The sequence below is a fragment of the Anolis sagrei genome, chromosome 1 (genome assembly GCF_037176765.1).
Source record: "Anolis sagrei isolate rAnoSag1 chromosome 1, rAnoSag1.mat, whole genome shotgun sequence".
NCBI classification, from domain to species: Eukaryota; Metazoa; Chordata; class Lepidosauria; order Squamata; family Dactyloidae; genus Anolis; species Anolis sagrei.
The window spans coordinates 179,128,951-179,156,914 of record NC_090021.1 but is presented as its reverse complement, the minus strand read 5'-3'; the positions used below and the strand labels follow the sequence as shown (position 1 = coordinate 179,156,914).

General features: G+C 39.0%; 1 protein-coding gene across 2 annotated transcripts in view; it reads left to right on the top strand.

The window, feature by feature from the left end:
* CCDC150 (coiled-coil domain containing 150) overlaps positions 1–27,964 on the top strand; it is a 50,864-nt gene that overhangs the window by 12,309 nt on the left and 10,591 nt on the right. The window contains exons 8-20 of one of the 2 annotated variants that reach the window (XM_067470732.1): positions 300–343; positions 611–703; positions 3,621–3,728; positions 5,042–5,166; positions 6,686–6,857; positions 8,949–9,017; positions 10,388–10,480; positions 12,692–12,775; positions 15,315–15,422; positions 16,691–16,753; positions 23,289–23,417; positions 25,447–25,616; positions 27,380–27,470. In XM_067470732.1, the coding sequence (XP_067326833.1) occupies positions 300–343; positions 611–703; positions 3,621–3,728; positions 5,042–5,166; positions 6,686–6,857; positions 8,949–9,017; positions 10,388–10,480; positions 12,692–12,775; positions 15,315–15,422; positions 16,691–16,753; positions 23,289–23,417; positions 25,447–25,616; positions 27,380–27,470 (1,349 nt within the window). The remainder of the gene's footprint in view (positions 1–299; positions 344–610; positions 704–3,620; positions 3,729–5,041; positions 5,167–6,685; positions 6,858–8,948; positions 9,018–10,387; positions 10,481–12,691; positions 12,776–15,314; positions 15,423–16,690; positions 16,754–23,288; positions 23,418–25,446; positions 25,617–27,379; positions 27,471–27,964) is intronic. The other variant, XM_067470735.1, reaches the window with a different exon arrangement.

Sequence of the window (27,964 nt, the reverse complement as noted above, 5' to 3'; positions counted from 1 at the left end):
GCATTGTTAACTAAAGTGTTGCCACCCCCTGAGGTTTGTATGGTGTCTGTGCAGCGTTCCATTGGGGTTTAATGACAATAAATATAAAACTGGGAATGAAGTCCATGTGGCCTCCATAATTCATCTTAATGGGGCTGCAGACTATGAGGTTCATGATTTTGGGATCTGAATTTTGCGAACAGTTGATCTTTGGATGGAGACTACATGGGTACAGATGGCTGACCAAATGCATAATTAGTTAAAGTTTTAATTAAATGACTACAAAATTTTACAACCATTTTAATTGCCATCTGTTCTAGAATCCCAAGAGGCTACCATTTCCAAGTTCAGTGAAGAAGCGAAAGTAAGTATAAAAGAGAATTCAAGTATTGGGCTTGTTATTTTCAGTATGTTTTTCAAAATGTTTGATTCTGTTCAGTTCTATATTTTGTGGACGTTATGAAACCTTTTGGCTAATCATTCAAGAACTCTACTAGCTTTACCTGAGCTTCCCCATTACACAAAAGACGAGACAGGAAACTATCTTGGTTTGATAAAACTAAAACTATCTTGGTGTTTTAAAATGCTTTTAATATAGCATTTTTAGCAGTGAGAATTTCTTTTCTTCTAGATTACCCAAATGTCTTTGAGCAAAGCCCTTGAAGAGAATGCGCAACTACAAGCAGAAATAACCAGTTTGCGGGAGGTGGCAGAAAAAGTGCAAGTAATTGAAATGATTGTTTGCATGTACAAAACTACATGGAACAGAAAGGCTACATTACTTAACAATGATTTGGTATTTATTAACTAAAACACATAAACAAGGTTTTTCAATGTATCCAACTACTAAAACTACACAATTGCATGTTGCCTACTACAACTGAACTACAACGAAGTGACTATTTATTTTTAAAGGACAGAAAGAGACACACAGAGAAGAATGAAAAAATCTCCAATTCTGATGATGGTTCTGCCTTTTTGATCTATTCCCGTTAAATGATAATATAATGCCACTTCTACTTTAAGCAACACTCTGTTAATTTATGAATCCCACATTTGATTAATGCCCACATCATTAATGTGAAAAAGTGATGTACAGGTCCCAATCTTTTTTTTTAAGTATTTATAAAGACATTTACATATTGCCTTTGAGCGCCTCCTACATAAGTGCCCTCAAGGTGGTTTGTAACAATAACACAGAGTACAAGATAGAAGAATGAGACCGTAGAAACAAATAAAAGATAGCACAATTAACAGACAAGTAAAACCCACTGAAATCCTGACAGAATATATATTGTCTTCACTGCCCACATAAGAAAGGTATTAACTGTGTCGAGCATTACAATTATTGAAAGCAGAGGAGGTAATTATATTGCAAAACCCAAGGCACGGTTATGCTGTTATGGATCTGGGTTAGAGTCCCTGCATAATTTCCATTTAAGACGGGCAAAGTCTATCTTGAAAAAAGAAAGACAATTACAAATTTGAGAGTAAAAGATATGCATGTTCAAAATGTTAGTTTTCATGCTGGTGGATATCTGCTTCAACCTTTATATCTCACCAGAGAATTTAATTATTTGCTTTTATAATGATAACAATAATAATAACAATAATTACTATTAATATTAACATTATAATCATTATGCCCATTTAAAAGCCCGAGCCAAGTTCACATCAATCACATAATATTATTATTATCATTTATCATTGTTGTTGTCATTTGTTGTTGTTATTTATTGTGTGATTAATACGAAGCTGGCTCAGGCCCCCGAATAGACATATTTTTTAAATCTTTTTTTAAATTGAAAGATACTGTCAAGTTTTTACATATCCTTCATAGAATCGTAGAATCAAAAATTTGGAAGAGACCTCATGGGCCATCCAGTCAAGAAGCAGGAATATTGCATTCAAATCACCCCTGACAAATGGCCATCCAGCCTCTGCTTAAAAGCTTCCAAAGAAGGAGCCTCCACCACACTCCGGGGCAGAGAGTTCCACTGCTGAATGGCTCTCACAGTCAGGAAGTTCTTCCTAATGTTCAGATGGAATCTCCTCTCTTGTAGTTTGAAGCCATTGTTCCGCGTCCTAGTCTCTAAGGAAGCAGAAAACAAGCTTGCTCCCTCCTCCCTGTGGCTTCCTCTCACATATTTATACATGGCTATCATATCCCCTCTCAGCCTTCTCTTCTTCAGGCTAAACATGCCCAGTTCCCTAAGCCGCTCCTCATAGGGCTTGTTCTCCAGACCCTTGATCATTTTAGTCGCCCTCCTCTGGACACATTCCAGCTTGTCAATATCTCTCTTGAATTGTGGTGCCCAGAATTGGACACAATATTCCAGATGTGGTCTAACCAAAGCAGAATAGAGGGGTAGCATTACTTCCTTAGATCTAGACACTATGCTCCTATTGATGCAGGCCAAAATCCCATTGGCTTTTTTTGCCGCCACATCACATTGTTGGCTCATGTTTAACTTGTTGTCCACGAGGACTCCAAGATCTTTTTCACACGTACTGCTCTCGAGCCAGGCGTCACCCATTCTGTATCTCTGCATTTCATTTTTTCTGCCAAAGTGGAGTATCTTGCATTTGTCACTGTTGAACTTCATTTTGTTAGTTTTGGCCCATCTCTCTAATCTGTCAAGATCGTTTTGAATTCTGCTCCTGTCCTCTGGACTATTGGCTATCCCTCCCAATTTGGTGTCGCCTGCAAACTTGATGATCATGCCCTTCTAGCCCTTCATCTAAGTCATTAATAAAGATGTTGAACAGGACCGGGCCCAGGACGGAACTCTGCGGCACTCCACTTGTCACTTCTTTCCAAGATGAAGAGGAAGCATTAGTGAGCACTCTCTTCCTTCTTATACATAAAAAATTTGTATACATATTATCTAGTTCATTGTGTATGATACAAACATTCTAAACATGAAATTCCCATGTTGGGATTTTCTCTTCTTCCAGGAACTTTTCAAAGGATCCTCAATTTTTCTTGAATATTAAAGATTCTTTGTCTGTAGATATGTTGTTAAAATGTCAGTTTCTGCTATTTCAGTTACTTTTGCTATCTATTATTCCATTTTTTATGTTTTTTTTCCTAGTTTCTGAGCCTGCACAAGCATGATTGCAGTTGTCATCAGAATAAAACGTGTTATCATACGAAAAAAGGCAAACATTCAATGCCCATAAGCGAAAACAAACACCTCAAAATAATGCAAAATAATACAAAATAATAACTGTAAACTTATAACAAAAGAGAAATTAACATCAAAATGAAAAACAAAATGCGAGTAATCAAATAAACATAATTATACTAATAACATAATTAACAATTAAGACATAGACGCCAAGAGAACAATTAAAATACATAAAAATGTCTGGCATGGTTGTTTTTTAACATGTACCATAGCAGCAGTTGAATACAAATACAGTAAGTTAGCTAACATGCCAATGGAATTAAAAGTGGGATATGTTTCTAGTTAATTGCCAAATGCCCAGAATCTCAAATAGCAAAGCAAACACTTCAATTTTTAGGAGAGGAAAGTGTCACGTATTGGGACTTGACATGTGCATTGGGAGACGATAAGGTCTTCTGTAAAACTTGGAACTACTACTGTTGTGGAAAGGCTTTTTCTTTTCCTTATTAGATGCTTAATGAGGAGTTGACCCAACAATGTACAGAATTGAGCAGTACCCTTCGAACTGTTACCATGGAAAATGCTCAACTGATCACAAAGCATCAGGCAGCTCTTAAGGTATGATTTTCATTTTCCTGTATATTTATGTAAGCTGTTCCTCACGTAAATAATTAGCTTCATATAGTAGATGGCGTGAACACGTGTTAGGCATTTCTATGGTCATCAATATTCTGTAAAGCTGTTCTGTTCCATGTGCTCAAAATGGAAGAATCTACTGCTCATAATCTAGATGGTTGCTCCTAGTTTGTTCCCTGAGAATCTTAAATCTGTTGAGATATTTGTTTGTTTGTTTATTTATTTATCGTATCAGAAGCAAAACGAGAATACAGTTGTAATGTACTCATATTTAAAAACACAAAGATTTAAAAACTTGACATTATACTAAATGTCCTTTGACCACTTGGAGTGCCTCTGGTGTTGCTATAAGAAGGTCCTCCATTGTGCATGTGCCGGGGCTCAGCCTGCATTGTAATAGGTGGTCTGTGGTTTGCTCTTCTCCATACTTGCATGTCATGGACTCCACTTTGTGGCCCCATTTCTTAAGGTTGGCTCTGCATCTTGTTCAGCGCCTTCCAGCTCACCCAGTCTTTTGTGTGCCCAGGGGTTAGTCTCTCATTTGGTATCAGCCACTGATTGAGGTTCCAGGTTTTAGCCTGCCGCTTTTGGACTCTTGCTTTCTGAGGCATTCCTGCGAGTATCTCTGTAAATCTTAGAAACATAACATGTCCTGAAACACCTTCTGTGCCACAGGGATTTAATCCTAGAAGGCTTAGTGCCCTTATAGTATGATTTATCACTAAAGGCCAGTAAGGATAAAATAAGAACACTAAATCATCAATTTCTGATCTATTTAGGGTACCTCTATTCTACACTATAGAATTAATGTACTTTGATGCCACTGTAACTTCTGTGGTTCAATACTATGAAATCACAGGACTTGTAGTGTTACAAGTTCTTTAACTTTCTTTGTCAAAGAGTGCTGGTACTCCACAAATGACCAATCCCATGATTTCATAGCATTGAGCCATAGTGGTTGGAGTGATGTCAAACTGCACTATTTCCACAGTGTAGATGCATCCTTAAAAGACTCTTCCCCCAAACTTATTTCAGTTTGTTTTATTTTGAGATTTCCATATCGCAATACCCGCTTGAAATTTTCTCTTCCATATTGAAAAATAAATATGTCAAAACTCATTAAACTTTGTGCAGATGACTGTACATGCTTTATTTATTTATTTGCTTTGTTTGTATACCGCCCTTCACAGTCCTCAGGCCCTAAATGTTAGCTACCAGAAACGTTTTGTGTTTGGCAAGAAATAATGATATTTTATGGCAATTCATAGAACTATACATTTTCCTTTCACTTTTAGTTAGAACAGGAGAAAATTGATCAGAAACTGAAAGAACAAGACCTCATCTTGGATACTGCTCGAGCCAGCATTATTGAAGAGCTGAGGACGGTGCAGAATGAGAAAGCTCAGCTCCAGAAAGAAATGTGAGAGGGGGAAAAAAGTTAATGCTTGTGCTGTTTGTTCTTAAATGTGACATGGCTTCCTTTTCTCTCCTGCTCCCTTTTGGCTTGATTATTTTAGCTAATAAGAAGCTGTAGATGAGTCTTTTTAAAGACAGGGTGCTTTATGCAATCGTACGTAGATATGTACTGTTCAGCGTAATAGGCTACCCACTGTTTTGAAGATTGCAATCTATATAAACAAAAATCTAATGTTCGTTTGTGGGATTGACAGAAGTCAAAAACCAGTGGGCCAATTAATACCAAATTTGGACACGTAACAACCCAATGTATGTCCTTCACTCAATTTTTTTTGATTTTTTCATTTGGGAGTTGTAGCTGCTGGGATTTATAGTTCACCTACAATCAAAGAGCATTCTGAACTCCACCATTTATGGCATTGAACCAACCGTGGCATACAGGACTCCCATGGCCAACAGAAAACACTCTTTCATTGTAATCTATATAAAAATTAATAAAATTCTAAAAAAAAGAAAAAGAAAACACTAGAAGGGTTTGGTGGGCACTGACCTTGAGTTGGGAGTTGTAGTTCACCTACATCCAGAGAGCACTGTGTACTCAAACAATGATGGATCTGGATCTAACTTGGCACAAATATACCATATGCCCAAATATAAACACAGATGGGAGAAATAGACCTTGACATTTGGGATTTGTAGTTACTGGGATTTATAGTTCACCTACAATCAAAGTGCATTCTGAATCCCACAGAATTGGGGCAAATTTACCACACAGAACCCCCATGACCAACAGAAAATACTTAAGGCTATCCAGTCTAACTCTCTTCACCAGGGCAAGAAAATGTAATCAAAGCCCCCCTGACAAAGAGCCATCCAGCCATAGATATGGATAGATATGATTCACACACAGAGAGATATAGCATCATAGATTTGAAAGGGACCCCTAAAGAAGGACAGTGATATGCTGCATATTCCAGAGTAGGCAAACTAGACTATCTCCACATCAACACTGACACACACAAAAAACAAGAAATACTGTTTACCCACAAGCATAAAGACATTACTTACATTAGAAACCAAAACTTTCTCGTTACTTTATTTTCCAGATCACCAAACTGGGCCACAGCAACACATGGCAGGGGACGACTAGTCTATATAAATAAAAATATAATGTTTGTTTGTGGGATTAACATAATTCAAAAACCACTGGACGAAATGGCACCAATTGACACCAAATTTGGACACAATACACTTATCAGGGCAACAAATGACCATTACTCATAAAAAGACTGAATAATGCAGCAGAAGAGACTTCAAAAGCCAAAAAACAAAAAAAAAATACATTACAACGCATGCGCAAAATCACATATATGCACAAACACACATATATACATTTATACACACATAGACATACACATATGTACACACACAAAACACATCTACACAGACTGGGCCACAGCAACGCGTGGCAGGGGACAGCTAGTAAATAATAAAAGAGCAATGCATTTGTGTTTCCTGTACAGTGAAGCTTTGCGTTCTGAGCATGCTGATTGCAAACAGAAAACCTCCAAAGTTGAGGAAATCGCCCAAATAAGGTTGCTGGAGTCTGTAGTTGCCAAGTTACAAAGTGAACTGGAGGCCGCTCTACAGGAGAAAGAGACTCTGCTGAAGGATAAAGAGACCCAAGAGCAAGAGGTACAGTTGATAATTTTCCATTTTCAGTCTGTCTCTACAAACAGTATATAGAAATTGAACATGCTCAGTTGAACTACAGTCGAACATAGCAGATTTGGGCTTCAATTCTGTCCCAGTCAAAGCGTATCTATTGAACTAGTGGGATTTCTGTAAGTGTTGATTAGATGGATCTCCTCGAGTAAGGTGTCATGATTCTCTCTGAGACTTTACAGGATTTTTTTTTATGTCAGGAGCGACTTGAGGAACTGCAAGTCGTTTCTGGTGTGAGAGAATTGGCCATCTGCAAGGATGTTGCCTAGGTGACGCCCGGATGATTTGATGTTTTACCATCCTTGTAGGAGGCTTCTCTCATGTCCCCACATGGGAAGCTGGAGCTGACAGAGGGAGCTCCACCTGCTCTCCCTGGATTCAAATTGGTCAGCTGTCCCCCTGGCACAAGTGTTCAACCCATTGCACCACCAGGGTCTCAGTGCCTTCTGAGGACTGCATGTCATTGATAGAAATTAAGTGTTAATTTCTTGAAGGTGGGGAATGTATGTAGATAATCAAAAATACAGATCTTATGTTTAATGTGTTGAAAGAGTTCATGGCTGTAATCATTGGGTCGCTGTGAGTTTTCCAGGCTGTATGGCCATTTTCCAGAAGCATTCTCTTCTGATGTTTTGCCCACATCGATGGCAGGCATCCTCAGAGCCTGTGAGGTCTGTTGGAAACTAGGCAAGTGGGGTTTATATATCTGTGGAATGTCCAGGGTGGGAGAAAGAACCTCACAACCTCTGAGGATGCCTGCCATAGATGTGGGTGAAACGTCAGCAGAGAGTGCTTCTGAAACATGGCCATACAACCTGGAAAACTCACAGAAACTTATGTTTAATTTTCATTGTTTCCTTTTCTTACTCATTAATATATCCTCTCACATTTCCTTTTGACCAAAGTTCAAATATATCAATCCAACATCAACTATATTGATAAATATTGAGCTAATCATCTCTATATTAGTCATCTATATTGGACTAACATCTTATTTTGAACAATTTGAGCGATATTTCATTTCCTCTGTCTTTGGATTAGTTTGTTTGTTTTTGGCATACTTTCACATCAAAGTAATTGTCTAGCAATAAAATTCTGAATTTCCCCAAATCAGGGATGTGTTATGTAAGAAACTGTGTGTATCTGCTTATGAGTGTGTAAGAGAGCTCACAGTCTTGCAAGAAAGGAAATAAAGTTGCATATGAAATATATATTGAAGAGATTTTATAAGTGTGAATTGTATAAGAATGAAGTTTTGAGAAAGTTAAAAAGGAAAGATTGAGATAGGAGGGCTGGATGGGCATCTGTCAGGGGTGCTTTGAATGCAATATTCCTGCTTCTTGGCAGGGGGTTGGACTGGATGGCCCATGAGGTCTCTTCCAACTCTATGATTCTATGATTCTAGGGAGGAGGGATTGGATGGAGGACCTGAAAAAGAAAAGTGAAACTCTTTGCTAGTCAAAACAAAGTGGGACAAGAGCCATAGATGATAGGTAATTGGGGGAGATGAAAGAGGAAGACTTTGTGACTCAAAGAAAGAAAGATAGGGCCTTGAAGAGAAAACTGAGAGGTCAGCAGGAAGGGGGGGGGGGAAAGGAGGGGAATGCAAGCTACTGAAAACAAATGGAGGCAGGCACAAGCTGCTGATAAGAGACAACAAAGAACTGAACTCTGTGCATGCTCAAAAAGTCCTGACTATAAAACCAAACTACATCTCAACCACGTAGCAGATTCCTTTCGGTCACCCAATGGCTTTGCTCTGCATATTAAAACTGTTAATGTAATCTCCTCATCTGTAGTGTCTGATTGGAATAGAGATACTAGCCTCAAATTTTATTTAAGAAACGGTGCGTTTCCCACAATCCTGCAAAGAAGGAAATACAGTTGCATATGAAATACATATGAAGAACAGCACTGGGACAAAGGGGATAAACATAAAAGAAATGAAAAGTGAAGCCATTGCTGTGATATGTTCTCATACCTTTTACAAAACAATGTAGAACAGCTTCAACCCTCCCTTAGTTATATGGAGGATAAATTATTTTTAATTCCTACTGACAGATGCAGAAAACATTACATCAAATGAAGCAAGACAACAAAAGACTGGAAACAGAAGTAGAGGAAAGCAAGGTATGATGTTCTCCATACAAGTGCTGACAAGGTTGTTTTAGGTGCCATTGAGAATTACCAATGCCTTTGTGACTAATTGGGTCACAGTGAAGGGACAAGGACTTAAAACCCAATGTACTGCTTCTGGAGTTGTGCGTAGGTTTGTAAATTCCAGAGAAGGTTGAGATAAACCCAAGAAGCCTTAATAGGACTTGGTTGAGGACATCATCTGCCTGTCTTGTACACTACAACCTAATTCATACTGCCTGGGTTCTTCTGTGACCGTGGTCACAAACTATTGTTTGAGGACATCCAGTAGATATCCAGCAAGATAATTCAGGAGCTACAGTTTTTTTGTGAATTTGCAGGGAGGGCAGTGCTTTCTACTCACTTTTCATTCCAAATACTGATTTTTTTTCATTCTCTTTGTTCCAACTTTGGAAAACGTTCTTTAGGAGGAGACAATACCCTGCCATTGACTCTAGGCAGGAGCGAAATATGTTTGTGAATGAATAATACTATACAACACGATTTTTGTTCCTGGATTATAAATATCATTTCCTAATTGGTTCTTCCATAAAATATATGGCAAAAGTGTATTAAAATGCAAAACCTTTGTTTTTGCGGGACTTCCTGCAGCACATGTTTCTATAATTTTTCAATGAATATCTCATAGAGTCCCAACCAATTCAACATAGTTTGTGGCAGCCACAAAATGAAGTTTCTGTCCTTTAGAAGACAACTGAAAACCTGGCTCTGGGGCCAGGCGTTCGATTAGAGGCCAGCGGCAATAGGAAAAAGAAATTTGGATTTTGTGACATGAAATCTCCCGGCTTGGCTTGGTTTTACTGGCACGTTAATCTATTAATTTATTGTTAATTTTTACTGATCATGTTGTACAGTGTTTTGAAATTATTTTATTGTGAATTGTAATTTTTATGGTATTTATGCTGTTAGCGTCCTCTGATGCTCATGTGAGGCCGTGCTGAGTCCCCCTTGTGGGGAGAAGGGCAGGATATAAATATATGAAATAAATAAATAAATAAAATAACAACTACTTTCAAAGTAAGCACCACACAATGAAACATGAAATAACACTTTCAAACAAGGAACAGAAAAATTCACAAATTTTGTTACATATTGTAATGTAAGTAAAATTAATCATATTATCCAAACATATTTTAAAATAAAACATATTTCATGTAAGTGCACAGTGACCACAAGTATGCAATAATTTGAACTGTTACTGAATGCTTTGTGGTACCAGTTTTCTAGTTGCCTCTGCAATTGAGTGAAGGTCTACAAAGCTTTCATCCAAGAGATGATATGAAGTGTGAATTATTCATTTGTTGTATAAGTGAGATTGTATTTCTTTCTTTTTGAAATAAAAGTTGGAAATTGGGCCTCTGAAAAAGACAGTGGAGGCATTAGAAGAAGAAAACAAGAAATTAATGGAACACGAAGCTGTTTTGCAATACCAACAAGTACGTAACTCTGTGGCAATGCATTAGCCATAAAGTTCTCTCTCTCTCCTTTTTCCTTGAAGTAGTGGGTAAGCAGGTGGATGATATTCAACAATGGATCAGAATGTTAAGCATTTTGTAGTTTCTTTGGGAAAACAATCTTTAATATGTGGGTTGAATATATATTTTGCTAAAGATATTCTAGCAGACTTCTTTCATTTGCCATCAATAGAAAGGTCAATTCCAGTTAAAATCTGACATTTTGCACTTTTCCCTATCAAGTTCATTCATGCTTGATCCTTGTGTGATACCTACACAATTACTTTTAGCCTGTTTCCTTAGTATTTTTTTATTTACCGTGTCGGGCAACCAGATAATTGTATTACATTTCTAACAGAACAAAAACAAACAAACAGACAAAGCACAAAATTTGTGAGTTTGGTAGTTGATTAAATGTCCTTTGACCAGTAGCTGGCCACTTGAAGTGCCTCTGGTGTTGCTGCAAGAAGGTCCTCCATTGTGCATGTGGCAGGGCTCAGGGTGCATTGCAGCAGGTGGTTAATGGTTTGTTCTTTTCCACACTCGCATGTCGTGGATTCCACTTTGTGGCCCTATTTCTTAATGTTGGCTCTACATCTCGTACCAGAGCGCAGTCTGTTCAGCGCCTTCCAAGTCGCCCAGTTTTCTGTGTGCTCAGGGGGGTGTCTCTCATTTAATATCAGCCATTGATTGAGGTTCTGGGTTTGAGCCTGCCACTTTTGGACTCTCGCTTGCTGAGGTGTTCCAGCGAGTGTCTCTGTAGATCTTAGAAAACGATTTCTTGATTTAAGTCATTGACGTGCTGGCTGATATCCAAACAGGCTATGGGCCAAAGATGTTACTGCCTTGGTCCTTTCACTATTGGCTGCTACTTCCCGGCGGATGTCAGGTGGTACAATACTGGCTAAACAGTATTTTAGGGTGCAGACACCCCATGATAATGCGGCATGTCTCATTAAGAGCCACATCTACTGTTTTAGCATGGTGAGATGTGTTCCACACTGGGCATGCTTACTCAGCAGCAGAGTAGCATAGCACAAGGGCAGATGTCTTCACTGTGTCTGGTTGTGATCCCCAGGTTGTGCCAGTCAGCTTTCATATGATATTGTTTCCTTAGTAAAAGAGTCTGACTTTTTCAAAGGAGCAGCTGCTTTTACTATGCCTCATACTCTTCTCCTATATGTCAGAAATCAGGAGTGCAAATGGCAATATGTGTATTAAGATAACAGTTTACTTTAATAGTGGTAGGAAAAATGGGCTGGTATTACATTCAAGTGGAAATAATGTTCTTGGTGAAATGCCATACCCAGACATGTTCTTTATGAGCAGTTTGTTCTCCGGTCTATATGTTTAACTGCTATACAGAGATCTAGTAGTTTGGGTCCTGTATCTAAACAGCCATTTTAATCTTGACAGAAGCAAATCATAATTTGTCTCATCCTTCATTATTGATTATTCTTTTTAATGCCAGACGTGCCGCATATACTCGAGTATAAGCCGACCCAAATATAAGCCAAGGCACCCAATTTTACCACAAAAACTGGAAAAATGTATTGATTCGAGTATAAGCCAAGGGTGGGAAATGCAGCAGCTACTGGTAAATTTCAAAATAAAAATAGATATCAATAAAATAACATTAATTGAAGCATCAGTAGGTTAAATGTTTTTTTTAATATTTACATTAAACTGTAATTTAAGATACGATTGTCCAACTCTGATTAAACCATTATTCTAACCTTCAGTGTAAATGTGCTTACATATCCTTTCAATAATAATAGAGTAAAATATTAAATGTAATCATAATAATAGAGTAAAATAATGTAAATGTAATAATAACGATAAGAATAAACTGAGTAAAATAATAAATGTAATACAAATAATAATATTAACAGAATAAAATAATAAACAACCTTGACTCGAGTATAAGCCAAGGGGGGCATTTTCAACCTAAATAAAGGGCTGATAAACTTGGCTTACACTTAAGTATATACAGCATGATGATTCATCATTTTGGCTATTAACATAGCTGATGAAGATTTCTGATACATATGTAGATATTGATCTTAAAAAATAAAAAGAGGAATGTATTAGACCAGAATGGGAAAAAGTTAATAATGCTTTTTGGGGGTGGGGATGTTGAGTATGGATGTGAGATTGAGAGATGTTCTTATTTCTGCTTTTGTTTCCCCCCAGCATACCCAGCAACAAGTAAAGCAGGTCCTAGAAGGGCTGGCCAACAACAAAAACAAGCTAGCATACGACAAAGGAAAACTTCAGGTATCTAAACTTTGGGAAACATAAACTCTTCTTTACCCCCCCCCCCCCCACCCCCCGGTGATATTTTCTCCCCACTTCATTTGTTTCCAACCAATTTTTTGGACTGAAAAGAGAAGGGAGGGCCTGGTTGGGGGGGGGGGGAATTGTGTGGGGAACCAAACAAATTTGGAGAGAAAAAAATGGAAAAAAAATCCCCCAATTTTTCTGTTTTTTTCCCAGGCCTTCCCATTTCTAGTCTTAGACCACTTCTACACAGCCAAAGTCCTGACTGCCATATAATCCAGTAGAAAGCAGATAATCTGGATTTTATATGGCAGTGCAGAAGGGGCCTTAGTTCTCTCAGCGTAGAATTGGTTAAGAGAGAAAACTAGACTGGTATAAATCAAGACACCATGGATACCATCTTTTGATGTTTGAGATGTAACCTGTGCACTGAGTTTTCTTGACAAATAGCTGACTGAGACAGGAGGTGGGAGGACAGACTTCTGAGGCTCTGCTTCCTTTTATTGCCGAGGGCCATTTCACTGCACAATTTTTGTTCTTTTGGGGTCTTGTGTCTTAGTTTGATTTGCCTTTGAATTCCATTTTGTAGAGGGATGATTCATAAATGCATATGCATAAATAAAGTCTGTAGAGGTAAAGGAGGATTGTCCCTCTGCTGTATCTTAGTGTTGCTGTAAGCTTTTTTTTTTTTAAAGGTTCAATGGAAAAATAAAGACTGCTTCATAATGTTCAGTGCATTTTGAGCTTGATATTTTGAAAGCAAACAAACTACCAGAAGTATTCTTTATAACTTCCTTTCCCTGTGAGTTCATCAGTCATGGTACAGGTTGAGCATTCCTTTATCTGGAATTCCAAAATCGAAATTCTTCCATAATCCAGAAATGTCCACTTGGGTGGCTGAGATAGTGGCACCTTTGCTTTTTGATGCTCCAATGTACCCAAACTTCATTTCATGCCCCCCAGTTGTTTAAAATGTTGTGTGTAAAATTATCTTCAGGCTGTGTATATAAGATGTATATGAAATATAATTGAATTTCCTATTTAGATTTGGGTCCTATTGCCAAGGTATCTCATTATGTATTTTTGATGAAAAACATACCTGGTTATCTCCTGTCTGAGCAATACATGTATTCCAAAATCCAAGGGATAAAGAAAAAATACTCAACCTGTATTTCTATACAGTATAGTACTATTGTAATTCTCAAAGAACTGCAGCTTGTGGATTTTCGGAGAATTAAGGACTGAGTCTGAAAAAAATGTTCCCTTAGTTTAGAGACAAATGATCACTCAATGGCAACAACCTATAAGATCCCCTCTCTTCCCCAAATGTGGTTGCTGATCTTAACAAATTAGAGAAATGAAGAAAAAATGTCTTAAGTGGCACTGCAGTAGCTTTTGAAGGGAACCTGAGTTTTACCTTAATTCAATCCAAGCTCAGCACTGGATTTAAGGCACCTTTCTGCAAGTCGCAGTTGAGTAGAATATATGGTTCTCTTAAGTCCTTGGAAGCAATTCCACCTTACTTACCTATGTGAAAGTAAGTGTAATGCTGCAGTTGTGGAGTAACGATGGTGATGATGATGATGATGATGATGATGATGATGATGATATTTCTTATTCAATCTCCTCACAGGTTATAAAACAATTAAAACACATAAGCACAGAAAAAAACACTACAAATATGCATACTAAAACATACCTCCATTAAAGTTAACACACCAAAACATATCTCTGCAAAATACATAGTAAAATATACAAAACAGAGAACAAACAAAGGACACTTAAAATTCATGTTTAAAGACTGTCTGGGTAGGCCTGCCAAAAGGGATAAGTCTTTACATTGTTTTAAAATCCTGACTGCTCATTTAGCTGTTGGAGTTCTTCCAGCAGGTCGGTCCACAGTCATGGGTATTTGGAAGTGTGTTTGGAAGATGAATAGCATTTTAAACAACACAGCAACTGGTGCTATGTTTCACATGTGGTCATGCTCTATAGCAGGGGTCCTCAAACTAAGGCCCGGGGGCCAGATACGGCCCTCCAAGGTCCTTTACCCAGCCCTTGCTCAGGGTCAACCTAAGTCTGAAACGACTTGAAAGCACACAACAACAACAATTTTAGGTCATCAGCCAAAAGCGGGCACATACTTCCCATTGAAATACTAATAAGTTTATATTTGTTTAAATTGTTCTTCATTTTAATTATTGTATTCTTTTTAAGTGTTCTTTTGCACTACAAATAAGATATGTGCAGTGTGTACAGGAATTCATTCATGTTTTTTTCAACTTATAATCTGGCCCTCGAATAGTTTGAGGGACTGTGACCTGGCCCTCTGTTTAAAAAGTTTGAGGACCCCTGCTCTATAGACTTGAGATTAGAATAAATTGATGGTTGTAATCTCATGCCATAAGCACTTTATTTTCCTGTAGCTGAGCATTCATAATTTTCTCCTTTTGGTAATTTTCTCCGATACTGTTTTTTGCTATCACAATCACACACTTCAGACATTGATGAGACACATTAATTTTGCTTTCCACAGACAAGAGTACAGCAGCTGGAAGAAGAAGTGCATTCCCTTGCGGATGTACTTTCAGAAAATAATCAGCTGCGTAAGCAGAATGCTGCTTTGGAGATGAAATATAATCAGGTATCCAAATATAGAGGATGATCAGAGTTTTGTAGTGACTGACTATGGCCCCTTCCACTAGACAGATAGATATTGAAGCCTTTAACAGCATCTTGGTCACATTGTCATTGCTGTCCAGTGACATAGAAATAATTTGTTGCTTTGTCAGGTACTTTTGCTTAGCTTAGCAAATCAAGATTAGACACAGGTCATCTTTGCTTTGGTACAGGTTGTACAGTCCTTATCCAGAATTCTGAAATACTCAAAAAAGTGCCCATGTCAGTGGCTGAGATAATAACACCTTTGATTTCTGAAAGTGAAATATACACAAACAGGTTTCACACACAAAATTATAAAATATAATTCGGTGATGTGTATAAGGTGTATATGAAACATACATGAATATCACGTTTAGACATGAGTCCCATCTCCAAAATGTCTCCTAATGTATATGCACGTATTCCAGAATCTGAAATACAGAACTCTTCCAGCCTCAAGCATTTCAGACAAGGACTGTTCAACCTTTACCAGCCTATTGGATAATTCTTATTAATGCTTTTGCACTTGGATACATGACACACATTTCCATGAAGTTAACATGCATTGCATGCTTTAGTCTCCATGGCCTTTCAGCAGTTGTGGGAAGTCATGTCAATATTATTATTATTATTTGAAACACAACAAGATGAGTCCACAGCAGACAAGATCACTCTGCTGGCTGATGTATAGGATCACACATCAGACACTTCCCAAGTGTCTAGGACTATGTGATGTATCGGCAAATAATGTGTGCAGATCCCAGTAAGGTGGCCTTTTGCAGCTGGCAGATAGTAATTTTGTCAGTGCCAATTTTTTTAAGTGCAGGCCAAGATCTTTAGGCACTGCACCCAGTGTGCCGATCACCACTGGGACCACCTTTACTGGCTTGTGCCAGAGTCTTTGTAGTTTGGTCTTTAAATCCTCCTCCTCCTCCTCCTCCTCCTCCTTCTATTTATTTATACCCCACTTTTTTTCTCCACAAGGATATTCAAAGCAACTTACGTTAAAATCATTTCAATACAAGTCTACAAATATACAAATATTAAAACAAAATTAAATATCATAGGTAGTTTTTTAAAAACCCAGTTAAAATCCATAGAAACATATTCAAACTAAAAACCACATGCAGATCCCATACATCAACTGATGCGAGGAATGTAAAGCTCTCTGGAAAGAGGTAAAACATGGAATCTTGACTCGTGAATTACAAATAACAGTTACTTTCAGCCCTTTGTTCTTACATGTTTCAGATAAATGCAGAACTTGACTCTGTCAGGATTAACACACAGAGGTTGGAAGTGCAACTAAAGCAGGTATTTAAATAATGAGAGACTTTCTATACACTTCGGGTGGAATAAGTCTTGGGAATGGGTTTGCATTTATTTTCATTTTGTATACCTATCAGAGTGAAAAATATCGAGTGATATTCCTGATGCCCTGAAGCCAATCTGACACTGTTGTGGAATTGCAGTGTCTTATCAGGGTTTTTACGCTTACTGATTTATAAACTAATCTTTTTTGCAATCCTTACAGTGTTTTTCATTTGAACCTCAGAGAAATAATAGTAAATGATACTTTCTATGTATTAATAACTGTAAAGACCACTCAAGAAATCAATGAGGGGGGGGGGGGACTAGAGAGAGATTAATTTCCTTCCTTTTGCCCATCTTCACCATAATACTGTCATTCTACTTCTAACTTGCATAGTTGATTCTGAGCTCAGGGAGGCAGAGGAATTAAGCCTCTCCACTCCAGCACATCAGGTCTTCACACCTGCTTTGAAACCAGTTCAGGGGAATCACACTAGAGGGAAGGGAAGTAAATAACACTTATTTGCCGATTAAGATTTTTTTCGTGCCAGGAGCGACTTGAGAAACTGCAAGTCGCATCTGGTGTGGGAGAATTGGCTGTCTGCAAGGATGTTGGCCAGGGGACGCCCGGATGTTTTTACTATCCTGTGAGCGGCTTCTCTCATGTCCCCGCATAAGAATATAACGTAATATTCAAAGTACCATGAAATTAACAGAGTGATTCTTAGCTAGCACCACATGGTGCAATTTAGGGTGTAGGTAGTGTGCGTGTTGGAGACAATATACACAACCTCCAGCCATCGTCATTTTGGGGAGTTTGAGTTGTTACTTTTGGTTTTAACTATGTATTTTAATAAGCCCTGTGTTTATTTTAAAGTTTGTATGCTTGGGTTTTGATTTACATATTGTATGATTTTTAGTGTTAACTTCTTTGAGACTCTTTAGGGAGAGAAGAACTGGAATATAAATACCACTGCTAGTACTATTACTACTACTACTACTACTACTACTACTACTACGTGTTGTGAGCTGCCCCAAGTCCCTTGGGGAGATGGAGCAACGTACAAATAAAGTTTATTACTACTACTACTACTACTACTACTACTAATAATAATAATAATAATAGAGTGGTAATGTGGACCCCACCTCCCCTCCCTTCCACATCATTTGTAATTCTCACTATTTCACCCACTAGAGAAAAATCTATTTATAATCCGGTTTCTGCCTCCTGCAGAATTCTAGGGTTTGTAGTTTAGTGAGGCTGCTCAAGGCTCCTCCCTAAACTACAAACCCCAGAATTCTGCAAGAGGCAGAAACTGGATTTTAAGTGGATTTTTTTCTCTAGTGTGATGAGGCTCTCAGTAACTGAAAACAGCCATTGAGGCTTCTCTATCACTCTCTTACAAGTATTAATCTTTTCTTTATTCATTCTCTTTGTTGGGATACTTGTGCTCACATGTCTACATAGAGTAAATTTAAGGAAAAGTACGCTAAATATTAACTATTTAAGGGTACTTCTTGTATAGAAGAGTGGTGACAGTGACATAGTCTAAGGGATATTTGAAGTGTCCGAGCCCCATTTTGTCATTCCAGACCCTCCCCCAGTTTAGATACTGCTTTTCACCACTCTGCCATGGTTTGCCTCCCCTTTCCTGTGGCAGCCATAACCAGTAGCCTCACTTGCTCTCTCCCTACTTTCTCTCAGTTTAAAGCTAAAGGCTCTCTCTTACTACTGCTGCCACTGTCCTTCCTTCCCTTCCTCTCCCTCGTAAGACAAAAGAATAGCTGTAGGTTACCCACCAGTTTGTATACTTCTCCGATCTAGTTTGAATTCTGACAACTGGACTAGTAAACTATTCCACTTCATGTCAGGCTATAATGATAATAATAATGTTATTTCTTACCTGCCTCTCTCCTCATGGCTCGAGGCAGGTTACAACATCGCTAAAACACATAATCATTTAAAAACACTGTAGAATACACATATTAAAACATGTTTCCATAAAATACATATTAAAATATACAAAACAAAAGTTAGTTAGTGGAAGTTTAAAATTCATCATTAAAACAATCTGGGTAGGACTGCCAGAAGAGATAGGCCTTCACTTGTGTGTTAAATTCCAACAGCTGATCCAGCTGTCGGAGCTCTACCAGCAGGTGATTCCACAGTTGTGGGCGGCCGATGAAATGGTCTTCTTTGTTGTGATTGCCAGTCGGGTTCTGGCAGGCTGGAGCAGACACCCCCCCCCCCCCCCCAAGACGACCTTATTGTTTGGGGCAGATTGTAGGTAACCTGGTTCCAAACCATGTAGAGCTTTAAAGGTCAATACCAACACCTCATACTTTGCCTGGAAATAATTGGCAGCCAGTGGAGTGACTTTTAGGAAAGGTGCAATATGCTCCTGTAACCAGTTTGGTTGGTGTATTTTGAACCAACTGGAGTTTCTTAACTTGGTACAAAGGTAGCCCAATGTAAAGCACATTGCAGAAGTCCAACCTTGAGGTTACTAGCACATGCAGTGCCATCTTTAGGTCCTCCAAATCTAGGAAGGGATGCAGCTGCCGGATTAGCCAAAGCTGATAGTAAGCACTCCTGATTGTTGCATCTATCTGGGCTGACATTTGGAGAGATGGATCCAGGAGCACTCCCAAGCTGTGGACACAGCCTTACAGGGGGAGTGTAATACCATCCAGGACTGGTTGACACAGATGTAACCTCCACCCCCAGATTAGGACCCTTGATGGCAAACACCTCTGTTTGTCAGTTTCAATTTGTTCTTCGTCATCCAGCCCACTACCTCTTTCAGGCATTCCTTTAGAGAAGACATGCTGTCCTTAGCTGAAGCTGTTTCGGAAATTTATTTGGGTGTCATCAGCATACTGATAACACCCCACCCCATGCCTACGTATTATCTCTCCCAGTGGCTTCATGTAAACATTAAAGAGCATATAGAATGGCACCTTGTAGGACACCAGATAACAGCTCCTTTTTGGAGGAGCCACTATCCCCAAGTGCCACCACCTGGAACATGCCTGAGAGGTATGACTGGAACCATTGTAGCACAGTGCCTCTGATAGTCCCTCCAGGCATTCCAGAAGGATACCATGGTCAGTGGTATCAAAAGCTGCTGAGAGATCTAGAAGCACCAACAGGGACACAAACCTCTTTTCAGCACTGAGATGGAGATCATCCAATAAGGTGACCATAGCAGTGTCAACTCCATATCCTGCTGTGAAGCATGTTTGAAATGGGTCAAGGAAATGTGTGTCATCCAAGACTGCCTGGACTTGGAGGGCAACTGCCTTCTCAAACACCATAAGAGAGGATCTTGTGACATCACAAATGGAGCGCAGTAATGATGCTTTGTTTCTGTGACCTCAGAGAGAACCCATGTTGATTCCTCTGTTATAAAAGGAGCTTTTGAGCCTTTAACTTTTCAACAATCATCTTGAAGGAGGGCAGGCAAAATCTTCTAAAATGGCTTCCTCTGGACTCCCTCACTGACCTATGTCAACTTTCTAAAATGACAGCTATGGAGAGGTTAAGAGTCAGTATGTGGAAACGGAGCCCTTGCTGATCCTTAAGCTAATACAACTATGAACACTGGGTTGATTTTTTTATCTTGTCCTCTGAGCCTTTTCTTGATCTTTCATTTTTCCCTCATAGAAAGCAAGATCTGTAGCAAAAATGTCTCTTAAAAAAAGGAAATCTTCTGAAAGTTTCTGGCAACAGAATTCCAGTGATGGTTTCCAATTGTCCCTGGCCTGTGATAAATACAGAAATTTGGGACTCGATGATCAGGGTTGCGTTCTGTATTCTCCAAAACGCAGAGTTCGCTTCATGATAGACCTGCCTGCAAGGGAGTCTGCCTCTGACTGTGGGGATAGCTGCAAAGCCTTTCAGAGGACTTGCTTTGAGGCTTTTAAGACCACAGAGGAAACACCCGAGAGCGAAATGGATATAGCTGGCTCCAGACAGTTACAAACTGCATGGGACGTGGCTAGTGAGGGAAGCGAGCTCCAGAGGGTGAGTGTAAAGCCCTAGAAGTACATGAAATGGCGGCAAACCTGGAAGCTGAATTGGATCATGGAATGAGAATGTGGAAAGGGAACATGCGGGAAAAATAATGGCAGGAAACTTCCCGAGTGCTTGTTTTTGAAATCAGATTTATACTGGATCTACATTTATATCCCAGGATCTGATCACAGATTACCTGCTTTGACCTGGATTATATGAGTTTACACTGCCACATAGCCTGGGATAAGCAGATATTCTGGGTTCAGGTCCTGGGTTATAGGACAGTGTAGATCCAGCCCTAATTGCTATCATACATGTTGCTGTCTCTCTGTTCTCTCCTCAAAGTCAAACACCTTCATCTTGTATACCCAGCCTCTGGTGGCACAATGGGTTAAACCCTTGTTCTGGCAGGACTGAAGACCGATCAGTTGCAGGTTTGAATCCGGAGAGAGCGAGGATGAGCTCCCTCTGTCAACTTTGGCTCCCCATGCGGTATGGATGGTAAAAACATCCAAACATCTGGGCACCCCCAGGGCAACATCCTTGCAGAAAGCCAATTCTCTCACTCCAGAAGTGACTTGCAGATTCTCAAGTTGCTCCTGACACGGAAAAAAATATTGTATACAGTAAAGAAAGACCTTCAAAACTGAGTTTAATGTATTAAATTTGGAGTGAGTTCAATTTTGAGAATATTTGTTTTTTTTAATTATAAAAACTATTATTAAATCTAAATATATTAGTATCTCTTACGACAATGTTAAGTCAGACTAAGGCTGCCACAGCTCCCTTGTTAAGTCATTGCAGAAGTCAGCATTCTGTCCTGATTATGCAGTGACAATGTGTCCTCACTGCAAGCCCATTTGGTAAGCAGCCCACCCTCTCCGTGACCATTTCCATTTTGGTTGGAGAACAGGAGATTAACAGGGATATGTCAAGCCATTTTCTTGCTGCTGCATACCATGCATAGAAAGGTGTTGCAGCACATGAATGTACCGAAAAACAGCTGGACTCATGCCTACCAATCCCTTTGCTCCCTGACAATATGGATATCACAGTGTTGGCGGGGAGAGTATTCCTATTTACAAGGTGGAGGAGATATAGCTACAGAGATGTGATTTTATGTCTCCTGATGCAGGATTTTGATCACTACACTGTGTAACATTATTTTTGTTCCTGGGTTATCAATGTCATTTCCTAATTGGTTCTATCATAAAACATGGAAAAGATTTGTCATACTACAAAAACTTTGTTTTTGCGGGACATCCTGCATCACATTTTGCTCTAGCTTTTCAATGAATATGTCATTGAGTCTCAACCAATTCAACATAGTTTGTGGCAGACGCAAAAATGAAATTTCTGAAATAGAACAACTATTTTCAAAATAAGTACTGCACAGTTAAACAGGTACAACACCTTCAAACCAGAATAGAAATGTTTTCAGATGTTACACAGTGTTATCAGCCCAGTTACCTCTCATTGTGAAGGCCAGGGTGCTTTTCAAGCTTTGAACTGCGCTGGTGTTTGCCTGCAGGTCTTTTTTCCAACTTATGATATCCTAAGGCAAACCCGTTACAGAGTTTTCTTGGAATGGTTTGTCTGTGCCTTTCTCTTGAGACTAAGAGCATGAGTTTTGCCCAAAATCACTCAATTGGTTTACATGGCCAAGCGGGGATCCAAACTTTATCTCTACAGTCAGTTCCAGCTTTTGAACCACTACACACTGCTGGCTTTCAAACAAGTCTGAGCTATCCTGCCTCGTATTAAAGGTAGGGACTCGCAAGCTTTTCTCATGCTGCAGGAAGTATAATTTTCCCATTCCAATTCCCATTGCCACCCAGGCTAGGCAGGTCAGTAACATATTGGGGCAAAACTAGGTCTAGCATCCTTCTCTTTCCATCTTGATCTCAAAATTAGATTTCTTCCTCTTCCAAATGCATGTTGTGTTACCAAAGCTGTCTTAGAATACATCTATCAGGTTGTATGTGTTTTGATGGGTGGAAGTATGTAAGCTATGTATCGGTGTTGCTGCTGCTAATGATCTGTCTTGATAACAGTTCAGGAAGTGATGCGGCCTGAACTTCACGTGAAGAAAAACTTATTTCATTCCATTTTATTTGCATTTTAATGTGGAAGTATATCCACAATTGTTTTATTTTCACTCCTGGAAAAAAGTGGGATATGAATAAAGTGATTTATTAATACATTGATATTTTATTTTATTTGTTGACATCAAACAGGAGGTATTTGGTTTCTACTGCTTATTCCTAAATTTAAGACAACAAGAAAAATGGTTTTATCTCTGCCAAATTTTCAACCATGAACAATTTGTTTGAACCAAGAAGGTTGCCAAATCCACCACTTCTCTGACACATGCCTAGATATGAAAGATTCATTAGTTTAATGGATTAGTATTTGCATCTATCTGGAATAATCTGTATGGTGAAATCTATTTCTTCTGCTTTTGAAATCAGTTCCCAGCATTTGAAACAACAATGTTCTCTTCTTTGTGTTTCCTAAAAGTCACAATCAGCCCTTGCCTGCAGAGAGCAAGATTATTCTGATACAGTCAAAACCTGTGATGAGGTGCTAAGAGAGAACCAGAAACTGAAAGGGCAAATAAGTGCCACTGAAGGAAGAGAAAAGCACAAGGTAACATGAGTTTCTATCTTATGGTGGTAAGCAAGTATTTGTTTTGTCATAGTGGAAGACAAAACATGAATTGAATGCATGCAGTCCAGTTACAATGGATAAAACAAAGCCCCATTTCTTTTTTTGGGTGGGGCTCCAATTTGGTATAGAACTATTTTTATTCAGTGAAATAAATAAAATTACACATGGGATTAGTGCTTCTCTCTGTGGAATGGTCCTTGACTTATCCACGGGTTATATCACAATTCTTAATTTTGACTTATAACAGGATGCCGCTCCTATTATATGGCACACCTGTTGTAAGAAACCTTGATCTATGAGCCAGGTTTCTTCTGGACTATATGAGCCTCAAAAGAATAGTGTCTCCATCCCACTTTAATATTTTGCTCAGTAAAAATTAAGAACATTATATTTAACAACTGACATGCCAACTCACCACATGGACCATGAGAAGCGTGGCAAACCATCTAACGGAAGGGATTTGTACCTTTCAATCCCCAATGGTTCTATTTTAAGTTCTGTCTTCCCATCACACATTGAGAGGAAACATGATAGCTATGTATAAATATGTGAAAGGATGTCATAAAGAAGAGGAAACAGACTTGCTTTCTGCTAGCCCTAAAACTAGGACTAGGAACAATGGGCTCAAATTTATTTATTTCTTATCAAAAGCATTGCATAAATTTGTATAAAACTGATAAAAATAGAAGGAGTACAAGTGGCTAAATATCTTTTGACCAAAAATGGGCAACAGCAACCACATGGATTCAAATGACAGGAAAGGAGAGCTCTTCCTCCTGAACATTTGGAAGAACTTCCTGACCATACGAGCTGTTCAACAGTGGAACTCTCTGCCTCAGAGTGTGGTGATTGCTCCTTCCTTGGAAACATTTAAACAGAGACTGGATGGCTATCTGTCAGGGATACTTTGTTGTGCTTTTCTTGCATGACGGGGTTGGACTAAATGGCCCATGTGGTCTCTCCAAACTCAATGATTCTATGACTCTATGTTTCCCTTTTCAGTTTTCTCCCAGCTTTCCCCATTTTGAACCATCACACAGAGACTCCTCAGGAAAAACTTTACTATCTAGAGCCAAGATTACTATGGACATCATCCCATTTGGGGGGTGGGGTGAAAGCAGGGGAAGGAGACCAAGATATGTTTCACAGAGCCTAGTGTAAAGAGGAAGATGTCATTGATCCATTTCACCCAGTCATAGCTGGCACTGACCTCCCGGATGTGCGATGAAATGTTGCTGATAACTGTGAGAGAAATAAGGTTGAACACTGTGGAAGCCATCCACTGCATGGCTACCAGCCTCCTCCCAGAAGACACAAATCAATTAAAAGCTTCACGAGAACCACCACTCCTCTTAATGTTCCCCCAGCAACAGCAAGAGTATCCCTCTTGGCAGCTAAACCAGGAAGTCCCAAATGGATGGCCCTCCACGAGGGTCTTCCTCCAGGCACAAACCAAGAATGGGCAACTTGGAAGTCCCTGAACAGACTCAGAAGTGGAGTGGGCAGATCAAAAGACAACCTGGCAAAATGGCACTACCTAGAAGAATCCTCCACCTTGTGCAACTGTGGAACAGAACAGACAACTCTGCATCTGTATGCTTGTCCTCAATGTCCTGCCTCATGTACAGAGGAAGAATTGTTTAAAGCTATAGACAATGTGGTCGCTGTGGCCCTTTTTTGGTCAAAAAAATATTTAGCCACTTGTACTCCTATTTTTATCAGTTTTATACAAATATATGCAATAATTTTGATACAAAATCAATAAAATAAATATAAACCCAGTCAGTCTGTTCTATCCGGTGGCAGCAGCAACTGCAATCCAAAATCTTTGCTAGGCCTGCTTTTGAAGGGCCTTCATGTAGAGGTGCTGGGATCTAGAACTAAGACCTTTTTCTGGCAAAATCTACAGACTGTCACTGAGCTTTGGTTTATGACAGGTAAATTCCAAAATCCACATGAGTTTTTAAAAAATTATTATTTGATCTTCTCCTTGTTCCTTGATCTTTAGTTGGGGAACCTGCGACGCAAACTGGAAGAATCAAAAGAAGATAATGCCAAGATGACAAATATGCTAGAGAATGTGTTGGCTTCTCACAGCAAAATGCAGATGGCTTTGGAAAAGGTGCAAACTGAACTGGGGCGCAAGGATGCAGAGATTGCAGGCCTGAAGAAGGATCGGTAAATTAATTTACACCTGTCTGCTTTCTGTGGCAGTCTCAAGTACTCAGTGGAAACAAAGAGGGAAGATTTGATTGGCACATAGTTTCTCTTGAAGCAGAATATATTTAGCATATTTATCAGTCAATTAGGTAGGCTTGGGTTCCCCCCACCCCCCATATCCGCCATTTTGTCTACTGAACGCAGGCCCTATATCTAGAGCCCTGTACTGTGAGAATTACCAGTTTTGTGTAGGGAAAGAATTTGAAAACTACATATCTATATTACTTGAACACCGTCTACTCTAGACTACGGGAAACATTTGTTTCTGTATTAAGGAATAATTAATTTTAATTTTTTAAAAACAACAGAAGTATAATGGAACCTCTCCTTAAGAGCATCTCATCTTAACAGCATTTTAAGCTAAGAGCCGTCGCTCAGCCTGGGTTTTGCTTTGACATAAGACCAGCATTTTGAGTTAAGAACTAGTATCAGAGGGAGCACTAGTGTGTGAGTTCAAGGAAGCAGCCTCCATGCCTCGTGCTCTCGTTATCTTTGGGAGATTGCTGCCCGTTTTGCATTTTAAGGAATTTTGGGTTAGTTGATTTTGTGTGGGTTTTATTCCTGGTATGTTTGGCTTCATGGAGAGCGAAAGGGAAAGAAGAGAGGGAGGGAGGCTGGAATGAGTACAATAGGAAGAAAATGATAATTTTGCCTCTTCAGTTTGTGCTTCCTTGCCATAACTTTGTGTTTCTACCATTTTAAAGTTGATCTTTCTTTATTATTGTTCCATGTGAATGTGCATGTATCCATTATTTGGTATTTATAAAGTACATGTTCTTATTTAAAAACAAAACATAAAAATGGCAGGGAGGTGTTTGGGGGGGGGGGGCAGGATGGATTAACAGCATTTCAGTGGTAAATTTGCTTTGAGTTAAGAGCTCAGTCATGGAACAAATTAAACATCTTAAGTCAAAGAATCACTACTTGCAATTAAGACCACATGTGAATACTTATATAAACTTTATTTACACTGGCCACCATCTCCCCGAAGGGACTCCAAGTGGCTCACAAAAAGCACACAATAGTGCAGAACACACAAAATACAACAAGATACATAACAAATAAAACAATAACAAAATAAGTTCTCAAAACAATAATTACATAAAATAACATACAACCCTACCAATTAAAATTCAACAATGCAGCAAAACTGCAGGTATAACAGGCTGTGAACTATCTTAGTTCATAAAGTACTAACAGAATCAATTACTAAGGCCTCGGATTTAGTGAGTAAGGTGCTAATCATGGTCTAAAGGGTTGTTGTAAGTTTTTTGGGTTGTGTGGCCATGTTCCAGAAGCATTCTGTCCTGATGTTTCGCCTGCATCTATGGTAGGTATCCTCAGAGATTGTGAGGTCTCTGAGGATACCTGTTATAGATGCAGGTGAAACATCAGGAGAGAATGCTTCTGGAACATGGCCACACAACCCAAAAAACTTACAACAACCCAGTGATTCCGGCCATGGAAGCCTTCGACAATACATCATGCTTCCCCAAAAAAACATGTTTTCCCTCATGTCCATCCATTAGGAGGACATATTTACATAGTTTCATGTATTTTAATTAAAATATTGATAGTGTGCCATTAATTCTATATGTGTAAAATCCGTACATACTCATATTTAAGTCTAGAAATGTCAGTCATAACACAGCTGGACTCAATTTGATGGGGAATCCTCCCAACACTCGTTGTTTCTGTTCGCCCTCTGCTTGTGAATGCAGGACTCAGAGCCAGCAAAGAATACAGAAGTTAGAAGCAGAGTTGGAACAGTGCCATAACCAACTTGTCTTCGAATCGCAGCTCACTGTAAAGGTAAAGCCAAACGCCTTGTGGAAAAATCAAGGGACTTTTCATATTCTGTGTACCTCGATATCAATTCTGTGTGGCAGGAAACTTTTCAGAAGAAGTCTATAGTTGAAGGGAGAGCAACAGGGAGGATGGGAGGGAAAGAACGTTTTGTTATGCAAGTGGGAAGCGTCCTCTATTAGGCCGTTGTAATTTGTTTGTGGCCGAATTACTACTTGATTATTGCAGGTACCAGTTTTTCATGTATGAGGTTCACAGCAACAGCTGGATAAGATGTTAGGTCATGTGAATGATATGTCCAGCTATCTAAATATGGCAATTACTCCTCATAACAATATTGCTTTCATTTATTTATTTATTTATTTATTTATTTATTTACTATATTTCTATGCCGTCCCTCTCAGCCCGCAGGCGACTCGGGGTAGTTTACAATTGGTGCCAGGACCATAAAATATAATTTCAAAACAATAATACATCTGTTTGCTTCCTCCACTCCATAA